At 42.7% G+C, this 13,124-nt stretch overlaps 1 protein-coding gene across 1 annotated transcript; it reads right to left on the minus strand.

Annotated features, from left to right (window-relative positions):
• Positions 1–1,198: 1,198 nt before the first annotated feature.
• mybphb (myosin binding protein Hb) lies at positions 1,199–12,265 on the minus strand. The gene is made up of 12 exons (XM_079218100.1): positions 11,992–12,265; positions 9,565–9,699; positions 8,669–8,836; positions 6,342–6,430; positions 6,042–6,237; positions 4,881–5,020; positions 4,619–4,778; positions 3,963–4,099; positions 2,402–2,588; positions 2,268–2,321; positions 1,624–1,655; positions 1,199–1,527 (listed from the first exon to the last, which is right to left on the minus strand). Exons 1-10 carry the CDS (start codon positions 12,215–12,217, stop codon positions 2,290–2,292), a joined length of 1,470 nt encoding a protein of 489 aa, XP_079074226.1. The 5' UTR covers positions 12,218–12,265; the 3' UTR covers positions 1,199–1,527; positions 1,624–1,655; positions 2,268–2,289.
• Positions 12,266–13,124: the final 859 nt, after the last annotated feature.

Below are 13,124 nucleotides of genomic sequence, written 5' to 3' on the forward strand. Positions count from 1 at the left end.
CAAGTTGACGGCACAATTTTAGCAGAGATATCTTAACAGTGTTAATATTTCTCCTAGATGCTTGGAGGGGGAGGTAGAAAATCACGAATGTATATATTAAACTTCTCTTTTTCAATTGCTCAGTTGTGACACCGGAGGGGGCCACACTCACAGATTCAGTTGGCTTATTACCCATGGAGCTGGCCATTCATAATGCGGCACACTGCCTTACTATCTCTACACAGTAATACTCAGTGTGGGGCACACGTGCACAAAATATGCCTCAATCTGGTTCATACAGTCTGAACGTGGACACGCTGGTGATTTTGATTCTTTTAAATGTAGATGATGAAGAACTTCTTCCCCTTTTATACAAGAACATAAAAGCACATTTTAACTGGTGGAGCTATTCGTTCCCAAAATAACCGCAACGAGATGGAGCACTGAGGCTAATTCTGTCCGCCTCTGTGTGAACCCATGTGTCTCTGTAACCTGGATATCTCTGGCACCCGGCTCTATATCACTATGCCAGTAACGCAGAGTCCAAATAGCAACCAGATCAGTATTAGGACTGGTATTATTATTATGGAAGTCCTGGCATACTGCAATGCATGCACTCTTGGGTACGTTTAAACCAAATGAATAGTAAGGTTAATTTATTTATCTGAAGTTGATTTGACAAATGAATGGAGCTGCTGTCTCCAGATGAATCAATTTGGAGATTTACTGTACAGTAGTTTTCTGCTCTATAGTAGCAAAAACGTTTTTTATTTTAAATTAGTGGTGAAAATATGTTTAATTTGGTACTAATGATAATACATTGAAAAAAATGATATATTTGCATGTTTTTCAAGCACCAAAGTACATCGTTCTTTCCAAAAAACATGTTAGAGGATTTAAGGAATACATTAGAAATTACAGACCTATAAAATAAAGTGTTAATTATACACTTTAAGCTACTCAGCAGCTAATTTAAATGTTACAACAGGATAAACAAAAACTATGAAATCTATACAAACTACCTTCTAGATTTTTTTTTTTACTGTATTGTATTAATTTCTTATTAAACTGAAACATATTAAGTTAAATAGAATAATGGCTGCTAAGTGAAGCACAAATTAAGTTGTAGTTTTTTACCTTTAGTACAGAAAAGTCACCTTTACAAAGCTTCTGCTGGAGATTTCTATTTGAAGCACACACTGTATTGAAAAAAACAAAACCAGAAATAAAATTATTTATTGATATAAACACGTAGATGTTTCATGTAGTTCTCCGATGAGGAACAGTACATTGCTGTAGAAGTCTTGGTGTACACCTAGTTAGACTGAGAATAACTTAGTTACCGTAGACAGTATCGTTGGGGAAAGGGCCGACTGTGGACATGGATATGGACTTAATTAATAATGGAGTGAATGATAAAGGCACAAAGCGACAACAATTGTTCATCATAACACAGGGTAACACTCGGCAAGAGGTCACAGGCAACAACCCTTTGGTAGTCTGGTCACCAGCCATATATACATGTTCTTCTAGGAATCCAGCACCTTCCTGCAAAAAAGAGGAGGAAACAATTCAAACTCTCAAATCTTTATTCCTCATCGTTGTTCACGACACGGTTTTAGAAACGCTAAAAGGGTCACGCACCTTCTGCTGCAAAGGCCTCATTCCTTCTGCTCCTAATTTGGGATTGCGACAGACGAACAAATCACATCATCAACAACAACGACAACAACAGGTGTTAAAACACGTCAGCAGTCGCAGGATTCATAATCATTTAAAAGTAGAGCAGAATATAGATATACCAGAACAAATAATCTGTAAATTTTAGTGTTAAAAATAAACTTCATCCAGCAATTATGTATCCCATATTATATAAAACTATGACATCACACAGATTTAAAGCTTCAACATGTTGAAACTCTATTAGAGTTGAGGGGGTAACCTGCAAATAAAATTCTGGAACCCCGTGTCCCAAAGGAGGCTGCTGCTGCTGAGTCGAGGAAATGTGATTAAGTTTTAAGAGTACACGAGGAGCCATTACAGATTGAATTCATGGGTGCTACCTCTTGGACTCTTTCAGCGGCAGAGGCCACCTCTTCCAAGTTTAGTGCCCTCCATGTAAGGAAAGTAAGTCACGGAGAACGCAGATGTCACCTCAGCACTCTACCGATGCATCCAGTTTACTTATTGAGCTTTTACTGCGTTCATTTCCCAAAGAACATCCATGCTGTGAAACGTATAATTATACTATATTATTATTATATATATTTGATTTGATCGTGTCTGACCTGTGAGAATGTGAATGTTGACTTATTTCTTTTCTGCATCTGCAACCGCCGGGTCTGTTTAACACAAAGACACGTGATTAGCTTCCATATAAAATGAATAAATGATCGATTTCATTTTGAAGATCTTGACTTACGTTTGACCTCCAACTTGCAGCTGACAGTCGCTTCTCCGTGACTGTTCTTGGCTTTGCAGGAGTACACGCCTCCGTCATAGTTACCAGGCTTACGGATCTCCAGGGAGCAGATTCCCTGGACGCACATCTGCCTGTACTTGGGGTCGTCTCCGATAATCATCTGGTTCTTCATCCATATGACCTTGGGCTGTAGAAAGAAAAGAAGAAAAAAAAAACTGTTTATAGGACAACAGTTTTTATTCATCTCACAAATAAACAGGCAGCAGTGTTGTTTCTATTCATGAAAAAAGTTGTGATTGAAGTGGACACACAGCACACGCTCAGTTTGGGAGTTTAAATGACACCGACAGGGTGAGAAACTCCCGGGGCCTCACGGGGGAATGTTGCACATGTGACCTCGCTTTGCTGAACTGTCACCCTTATGGCCTCCTCTACCTCCTCCCTCTTTCATTGCTCCCTCCCTCCTCCTCCCTTGCTTCAGATGTAAAGAATACCACTTCTAGACATCTGATCATCTACTATTCGCTACCGTTCTGTTGGCGACCCGGTGGGATTATGAGGCTAAACACGAGGCGAGAGGCTCAGACAGCAGGCTAACAAGGCCAAAGATCGGCTCTGAGCCAACACACTCACACACAATGCATGAGGGATGGAGGTAAACTCTCAGTACGCCCACTCAACACCTCAATATGATCATTAGGCTGCTGACAAGTACGCTGAGCTGTGGCTCCACCGGAGTGACGGCATAATCTAGCAAACAATGAATGCACTGGCATGTCCCAAAATAAACACGTTAGACCGCATATCTTATTAATTTCACCATGAAATTGATGAAAATCCACTTTCAGTGAGTTCTTTGAGATAATTTATGACAGCAAGCATTAGAATAATGTCTTTATATTTGTCAAACTTATTGCATTATTGTTGTGTCAGCAGTGAGGAGGGTTGTTCTGCCTTGGTGATGTGTTCAATGACACTCAGTGAGACCCAAAATGCACTGAATTTGTTTGCTTCTTTGCCAAGAAATTTAAATCGGAAGACAAACTTTTAGCAATTTCAGAACCCACATTTTTGCCAGTGCCGCAAGAACCAGGAACGATTGAAGCTCTTTGAACGCGGCTTTGAGAGACATTCTTTAGCTCTCCCACATGAGCCAATGCAGCACTGGCGACAAGAACAGACAACACAAAACGCAGCTCGTTAAGAAAAAAGAAAAAACGGAAGAAAACACAGACGAACGGGTTGAGGGTGATTCATGAGCAAAACCCCACTGAGCCAGAGAGCGGGTGAAGGCTGGTGCCCAGCGAGCGAACCCAGTAGCACAAAGCACACCCACTGAGCTAAAAGAACAACCGCCGATTCAACTGAAATACTTATATACTTATAATTCTATTGCTAAAAAAAGCGAGTGAAACGCCGATCTCCCATCTGGAAATGTGTGCGAGCGACTCAGCCCCAGAAAAGTTTGGTCCGAAAAACGTCCAACGTCCGGTGTGGTGCAGATGTTTTGCCGAAGAGGTTAGTTTAGTGGGAAAAGGGGACAACACAGGTTACTACGTACTCTTGGGCTTCCCCTGACGGAGCACAGCAGCTTGGTACTGTAGCCGACGGTGGTGGCTCTGTCATTCAGAGAGGTGGTGAACTTGGGCGGCTCGGTGGAGTCGCGCTCCTTGTACTCAGGAGGCTTGTAGTCGATACCTGGAGGGTGGAAGAGAAACGGACTTTACCATGAAGATCCAAGCTGCTCATCTCACCTACTGACACAGTTCTCACAAATATGTTATTTCATTATTCTTATTTTTTTCCATGATGACCAATCTAAAGGTTGGTTGCAACTTGCGTAATAGCATGTTGGATTACATTTCGAAAAAAAAAAAAAAAAATCTGCCGTATATGAATGAATAGTACAATTCTGTTACCATTAGCCAAATTGGAACCTGCAACTAAAATAATCTCAGCTCAAAAGGTCCACTCACAAACTGCCTGAGCTTTCAGCAGCATCTCAGCAGTCTGCTGGAAGAGGACTTTTGATTGGAGGTTATTTAGTTGCACACACTGCCCTCAAATTTGAATGGGAAAGCGAACGCCTACGAGCGGATAACAAAGATATGTATAACAGCGTCGGTTGTGAGGAATGTGTCGGCGGGGGAAGGATCAATGAGACGGAAACCGTGTCGGTTTTCTTGTTGGTCGAGGATCAATAAAAGAACAAGGTACCTGTCTTCAAGATTGAGGCCTCCTCCTTTGCAACGGTAGCATCCTCGCTTATTCCACACTTGTTTTCAGAAAACGCTCTGAACCTGTAGGTGTTGCCCATGATGAGGTCGGAGATGGTGGCGTTCAGTCTGTGGTAATGCTCCATCACGGTGAACCAGTCCTGTGGACACACAACAGGACGATTCAGGATTTACTGCGTGTTTCAGGGGGATCCACACGCGTTATGTATTATGACTTATGCAGACAGGTACTGAAAACTCACTCCAGTCTTTTTGTCGGCCTTCTGGATCGTGTATCCTGTGATTTCTGTGTTGCCGTTGTCTTTGGGTGGGGTCCACTCCAGAGCAACATTGAAGCCCCAGGTGTCCACAACCTTCAGGCTGGCGGGAGGTCCCGGCAGCTCTGTGAACATTCAGAAGCACACGCGTTAAGCCGACAGTTTTTAAATGACATTAACGTAAATATGTACTGCTGCTACGGCTGAGGCCGAGGTGCAGGCTGCAGCGTTTTATTCGCTCTGCTGAGAGGACGATTGGCTGCAAGCTGCCGTTCCTCCAGGACCTGAACGCCTCCAGGACCTGAACGCCTCCAGGACTCGGAGGCGGGCAGGAAAGATTGTGGCCCGGACACAATTTTAATCACACCGACCTGGCAGGAGAGGCTGCAATCCATCAGGAACAAAACCAGAAACCTCTTATCCGTTGCATTAATGCACATATTTTTGGGCTATTATTTCTCTACACTGCCTGTTTTTTTCTTTCTTAAACACCATGAACCTTTGTACACCTAGAACAGATAAATGGGCCTCAGACCGCCATCTACTGCACTGCGGAAAAACTGCAAAATGGTGTGAGTAAATAATAAATATAACATTTTGGGTAAATTACACAGCTAGTTTATTTTATATCTAAACGTACTCAAGGAGAAACGCAAATGAAATAGAATTATCAAGCTAACAGTGACCCAAAATTTGAATTTGAATCTGTGATGTTGGAGACAACCCGGTGCCAGTAAAAGCTACAAAGCATGTGTTGAGGAAATATGACCCTGCGTACATCAAATTTGGATTCCTGATGGCGGGCACAGATGACTGAGGGCGAGCAGAACATGTATCTTGGTCACTACAGCTGTGGCATAAAAGTTTATTTTTCTCCTCTCATTTATTTGAAGATTTTAGAAGTGGGCCTTTTTCTACAATTACATTACATTGAACATACTTTTAAACTTACATAAAAAAATAAAGATTCTGATAAGACCAACTGTCCCCATTATTCTATCTATCTATCTATCTATCTATCTATCTATCTATCTATCTATCTATCTATCTATCTATCTATCTATCTATCTATCTATCTATTTATCTATGTATCCTTTGTATTTCTTAGGCGGTACTTCCAACTTTTGATGGTCACAGTTCCCTCACCAACAATTTGCAGGATGAGCGAAGCCTTGTCCTCGAAGTCGTCCACCTTCACGCACATCTCGTACACGCCAGAGTCCTCTCTAACGGCTGTGCGGATGAACAGGATGCTGTCTCTGTCGGTGCTGCGGATGTTCACCTTCGACGTGTCCAGCGGCTGTCCGTCCTTTAACCAGCTGACCACGGGTTTGGGTTTGCCCTGGTGAAAGAAAGAAAACGAAAATCAGGACAGTGAATTGTGAGAAGGTTGTGTAATATTATTCATCCCGCTTTAACGGAAATCCGCAGTCATCTTGCGCTTACTGTGAAGGGGATGACCAGGTTGATCTTGGCTCCATTGTGAGCGACGTATCTCTGCCTGAGGAAACGTGGCAGGCGGACCTTGGGACGATCTGGAGAGAAAAACAACCACCACTGATTACTAAATTATCGCCGTCACACGGCCTGAGAAGGGATTGCTCGGATCTGAGAAGAGATTTCTTTCGAGTGAAACAAAAGGATTTCATTTGTTTTTGTGAACCACAAATCTTGAAGAAATCCATAAACCTGCTGGGCTGATCTAAGCCCATCTGAGCCAGGGAATCTTCTCTGGTGCCACCATGGTGCGTCTGTGCTTTAACTGGTTGTAAAAGTAACCCATAGGCCTTTATCCCTTTACTCAGTGGGCACACCTTTCCTTTTTTTAAATGGCCTGATGTATTGAAGCACCGACGCAGACCATGGGACAAGCAGGGTTTGGTATTGATCATAATAAAGGTAAATAAAAGCTAATACAAGCTGCATATGGCATTGGAGCATAGGAATATATGGAAAGCAGGATAGTATGTGTGCATGTTTGTATCTGTGTTTTGTTTACAGTGCAAAAGCAACATATATTTCATATATTTTTAATGCCTTCATAATTATTGATGTAAATGATGTTAAGTCAATATTCGCTCAAACTCATAATAAAACATGATTTAGACTTAGTTTATTGTACTTTGTGTTTTCCGATGTGCAAGCTGACTCTCACAATTGTCTTATTGCGACACGTTAAGTTGCAATAACACAGGAAATTGGAGAAGTGAGAGATGTATCTGCATGTGGGGAATCCAAATCATTTTTAGTGCCGCAGTGGCTCAGCGAAGCTGCCTTCCATCACGCAGATAGTTAGCAACTGTGACATTTGAAATGATACTTAAACCCACGAAGTATCGCGCTGAGGCTCATTTGTGAAAGTGATTTGGTCCGTAGCCCCACCTGCCGAGTCCAGCGCAGCTACATTTGTCAGGACTCTAAATAAAGAAAAGCGTCCTGCAGAATATCGCCTCCCCTCGTGACGCATGCTGGGGAGCTTCAGTTACTCCTGCTCGTGTCAAAATCAAAGATGTATTACACAGGAAGGAAACTGACTTGTAAACAAAACAAAAAACGATGTACTCTGATAAACATAGCGCATGTTAAGCGTCTTATCACTTCATTTGGCGCGGATGAAGTTTGATGAACTTTCTCCCTGTAGAGTCTGTGGCATGTTTCAAAATAAACAGTGGATCTTTGGACGTGTCATGAGATTTGGGTGTCACCTGAGAAGTTAGCTCCATATCCACCACCCCGACCCACTGGAATGTACCATCCCCCTCCTCTACTGGCCCACAGCCCCCACCTGCTCGCAGTCAGATCACTCAGATCCTGCCAGGGATCACAATGCCAACCCTGCTCAGAAAGAAATCTGCATTATTATCTGGGGCATTTCCCAGTCAGGTTTTGTCGGAAACCATTCATGAGTCGCTTCTATATGTGGCGGAGCGCCCGCGATGGTCGAACATCACGGACGAACGCGGACCACTTGAAATACTGCCAGTCCGGCCGGGATCAGGTTGCCGTCCCTCCCTGTCCCGGCTCTCCATTTTCACATAACGATGATTTGTGAGTGAGCCGAATGTAACGCAGCTCCTCCTTTTTAAAGCCCTCTGGGTCCAATCAGCATTTTACCGCAAATCGCTTTACATACAGCGTCTACGATTAACACCGTAAGGTGTACGGCACCAGTAAGACCCATCTACTTAACAAGTGTGTAGTTATCACGCCGTGGTAAGGGCGGATCAGTGCGAGAGGGCCACGGTTTTATGCCGTTAACTCTGCAGGTATGTGCCAACGGGACACGGGACAGCTGGGGAAGAATACATTGCTGAGCTGCTTCGGATTGACTTCTGTACTTCACAACTCCCCCGTTCCCGTAATAAATGGCTCCGAAAGCTTAAGGCAAACCCAGGTCAAATAGTTTGTCCCATGTGCATTTAACTTTACGGATGGATCAAGCTTGCAATTTCATATAAACATCTATTTGTCTTCTTTTTTTTTAAAGACCGCTGTGCAATTTTATTTTCATTTTTGGTCACGTGGATGTTAAGATCCAGACACGTATCGTATCTGAAGCCAAATATAAAAGGATGAATAGAGAAAGTGGCCTTACGACTTTTACAGTCAGATTTGTCACTTTTCTGTGATTATTGTGTGTCTGTGCACTTTGTTTGTACTGTATACGGATGCTTGGTGTATGTAGTATTCAGTATCTTCAATTTTTGCTAAATTTTGCATATAGAAGGTGATGTATTTCCCCCCCGTTTCCCTCAAATTCGCGCGCGTCTTACCAGCGACCTCCTTCACCAGGACAGCCTCGGGGAGGGCGACCGGCGGGCTGCGTCCGCCGACATTTATGGCCACCACGCGGATCTTCAGACGGTCACCGGTGGTCTGGTTCTTGATCACGTAGCGGCAGGACTTCTGCAGATCCTCGTTGACTGCTTTCCAGTCCTCGGCTGGACGGGATTATACAAAAAAAACAGCTGTTGTTCATCTTTATATTTATTATACGGAGGGATACAGACTGGGATGATACCGTTTGCCGACTGTGAAAACTGCAGGCAGGCGAAGAAGAACAGATCAAATTCAGGCAGAATGAATTAACTAAGACAGCTTGTTGTACAGCTTTGGAAAATAAATGGAGATTGTGTTTGACACACATGATTATTATTACAGTATTAGACATGGAATTGTGTGTTCTGCGAGTAAACAGCTTGCTCGGTCTGCTAAATCAAGCCTACATTGAACTACTGCTGATATGAGCTTAGGGCAGTAAGTCTAAAAGCAGGACCTCCAGCAGGACCACAGCAGCTTTCTGAAATGCCTCTTTCCTTGTAGGGAGAAGTGAGCTAGCTCATGATATAACGGAGTGACACTTGGGGGACAGCTGCAACCGATACGGCTGATCCGCATTACTGTAAAACAGCTATTTCACATGTTCCTGTGCATACTTAAAAAGCACTTATACCATGACAGTATATACTTAACTGTTGAGCTATAATTATAGGTATTAGAAAAGGAATGATACTTTCTGTAAAAAACCTAGAATTAGATTTTGAAATAAAGCTTTCAACATCATTTAAAAAGGTCGGCTGACATTTTTGTCAGTGTATTAATAATCTGACCCCTGTCGTGCACATGCCGGTTTTTAGTGCACCTGGTTTGAGAGCAGAGCAGCACTTACTTCCATCCTTGCAGACTTCAATGGTGTATCCGTCCAGACCGGATGGTCCGACGACCTCCGGCTGGCTCCAAATGATAGTCACCGAAGTGTCATTCTTATCCTCGATAAACACATCCAGTGGGGCGCTTGTGGGCTCTGCGGACGCCACAAAAAGAACATTCAATTATTCAACTTGCAAACGGCAGAAATGCACGAAACCATTTCAATCACAAAACAGTCGAGGGTTGCAGGAGAGGAGCGCAGTTTCTTTTATTAACACTGTAATTAGAAAAGAAAGAAGAAGAAGAGGAAGTGATGCAAGTAGAGTCATGTCACTCTGAGATGGAGTTCCCGTTCGGAAGAGACCTTTACCTTTGGGTGGAGGCGGTGGAGGTGTGGGTGGTTTAGGCTCTTCTGGTGCGGCTTCAGAAGCGTCAGCTGATGTTAAACAGGCATTTGCATTATTATTGGCAGCGCGTAATGAGCAAAGCGACGCCACAGCATCAAATAAAATCCAGCTATGTACCTCCTGGCTCAATAATGCTCATAAAAAAGGCGTTAAAATCATGTCACATGTGAAAGAGAGAGGAGTAGAACAGGAAAACGTTCTGGTTTTACCATCAGCAGGCGCCTCGGAGTCAGCGGCGGGAGCGCCTTCCTCTGCGGCTGGAGCGTCAGCAGCTATTATTGAACGTTAGATATTAATAATGAGTGCATTAAGCAGGTGGTGACATGTTCCAACAGATGATAACATGTGTGTGTGTGTTGAGAATGCAGAGTGTGATCAAAGTGGCAGGAAGCAGTCATTGAGCGCTGTCAGCTTCAAAGAATCTGATTCTAGAAGGTATCTGTTGTGGCTCATGTGATTTCTTTACCATCGGCGGGGGCCTCAGCGGCAGCAGCTGGCGTTTCCTCTGCGGCGGGAGCGGCAGCTGGTATTAGAGGTTAGAGGATATCAGCATTAGATATTAAGGAAGTTAGCTCTACTGTTGGAGGAGGACAGTACAAGATTTAATTGAACTGATGTGGAGGGTTGTTATTCCACTCGTTTCTTTACCATCGACGGGGGCATCAGCGGAAGCAGCTGGCGTTTCCTCGGTGGCGGGCGCGACAGCTGACATTAGAGGTTAGAGGATACCAGCATTAGGTATTAGTCAAGTTATATTTCACTGTAGGAGGTGGACGGTTTCAAGGTTTAATAATACGTATGCAAGATCGGCGGTGATACTCTGACAGCATGTTTTACCATCAGCGGGGGCCTCGGCAGCAGCAACAGGTGTTTCCTCTGTAGCGGGCGCAGCAGCTGATATTAGAGGTTAGAAGATATTAGCATATGCTATTAGTGCAGTTATCTTTTCCTGTAGGAGGGTCAAGATTGAAAACATATATTTATATATATGTTAATACACCGATAGTCTGTTTTACCATCGGCAGGGGCCTCAACAGCTGCTGGTGACTCCTCTTTAGGCGCAGCAGCTGATATTAGAGGTTAGAAGACATTAGCATTTGCTATGAGTGCAGTCATCTTTTTACTGTGGGAGGTTAAAGATTTAATACGCATATAGTTTATATATGTATATATATGTTAATACACTGATAGTCCGTTTTACCATCAGCAGGGGTCTCAGCGGCGACAGCAGCAGCAGGTGGTTCTTCTGAAGCGGGCGCAGCAGCTGATATTAGAGGTTAGAAGGTTGTCACATAACATTTTGAAAACATGACATTTCCAAAATGGCATGAATGAGGTTAAATCTATAAAAAAAATAAAAGGTTAAAGTTCAAAATGAGCAGTAGGTGATAACTGAGACTCCTCTCAGGGTATCATACCATCAGTTGCTGGCTGATCTGCAGCAACAGGAGCAGCAGCTTCATCAGTGGGAGCAGCTGATGTAGATATTAGATGTTAAATGTTAGAGATAGTAAATACACTTCCTCATAAAACAGGTGTTAGTGATATGTGTTATACATAAGTCGTGTAAAGAGCACATCAAACCTTGACCATATTTGTGTTTTTAAACCAACTTATGGAAAATGTGTCAAGATGGAGCTTTCGCTGAGGTATAACGAGGCATATCAGCAGCAACTTTACAAGGCAACATCACACAGTTTTGCAAAAGGAAGCTAAAGCGCATTAGAAGCGCAACAAAAAATCATAAAAAGCTAGTAGTAGAATTTCCTGTAGCTTGTGTGGGAAAAGAGGTCGTCAGAAGCAGAGTCCTAGCAGGCGGTTTAAGCAGTAACCATGCGGGTTCCGCTCTGCGTCGGTGGCTTGAGCTCCTTAGGCACCTTCACACTTGGGGCGCGCGCGCGTGCGCAAAGGTTGCCACGTTCTTACCATGAAGTGCACCGACAACTATGGCTTTAATTAAATGGTTAAACGACTAGTCCCAAGGTTCATCCGCTGAGAAATGAAAGGTGTGATGGATAACCGGTAACTCGAGGCATTACCGTTTGCGGGTGGAGGGGTGGGTGCTTTGGGCTCCTCAGCCGGTGGGGCAGCGGGGGCCTCAACCTCGGCAGGTGCCGCTTCGCCCTCAGCGGGGGCCGGGGCGGCTTCGGCCTCGACGGGAGCGGGCTCGGCAACGGGCTCCGGAGCGGGCTCAGCAGCCGCCTCCTCCTTCTTGGCTGGTTCTTTCTTAGCCGCCTTCTTGATTGGGGCGGGCTTGGACGGCATGTTGGCGGTTGCAGCTAATTCCCAACTCTTTTAAGTCCTTAAAACTGGATCCAATGCCATCATTTGAGCGGAGGAGGGAAGCTTATATAGGAGCCAGCAGGTTCAAGCCCCGCCCCCTAATGAATTAAATGTAATAGATACCGAGCATCATGTCTGACTCAGACCTGCATGTCTGTTTGTCTCACTCATCAACTCATCATACACTGTTCCAAAACTATGGCCCAATTACATTATATTTATACACTTTGACTTATTACATTTTATTGCGCAACTTAGTGTCATTTCTTATCATGATTAATATGGTATACCGTGTGTGTGTATACAGTATATGTAAATATATATATAAATATATATATATATATATATATATATATATATATATATATAATTTTAATATATTTAATATGTATACAGCAATATTTTAATATTTATTCATGATGACTTATGAGCAAATTGTAAATGCAAAATTAAAAAAATGTTTTCTTACAAATATCATAAACTGTTCCAAAATTATGGCCCAATTACATTATATTTATAAACTTTGAGCTACTACATTTTATTGCGCTATTTGGTGGCATTTCTTATCATGATTTATGTGGTATACCATGTATATATATATATATATATATATATATATATATATATATATATATATATATATATATATATATATATATTTAATTAAAATATACATATATCATTTACATTTGTTTAATAGGTATACACCAATCTTTTATTATTTAATTATGATGACTTAAAGCAAATGGTAAATGCAAAACTTTAAAAAAAAGTATTCTTATAAACATGGTATTAACAGTTAAATTATTAGAATTAACACTGTCAAACGAAAGACGCAACAGAATAAATATAACATGTATTTTATTGATTCCAACAACCAGTGATAGGT

This window comes from Taurulus bubalis (assembly GCF_910589615.1).
Source record: "Taurulus bubalis genome assembly, chromosome: 5".
NCBI lineage: Eukaryota > Metazoa > Chordata > Actinopteri > Perciformes > Cottidae > Taurulus > Taurulus bubalis.

What these genes read in the sequence shown, in the direction of transcription:
- mybphb (XM_079218100.1), bottom strand. Translation starts at nt 12,217, where the DNA reads ATGCCGTCCAAGCCCGCCCCAATCAAGAAGGCGGCTAAGAAAGAACCA. An exon ending in CCTGGTGAAGGAGGTCGCTG is followed by an intron (nt 6,431 to 8,668) that starts GTAAGACGCGCG and finishes TTTTCTCTCCAG; the next exon opens with ATCGTCCCAAGGTCCGCCTG. An exon ending in AGGCCGACAAAAAGACTGGA is followed by an intron (nt 4,779 to 4,880) that starts GTGAGTTTTCAG and finishes GTGTGTCCACAG; the next exon opens with GACTGGTTCACCGTGATGGA.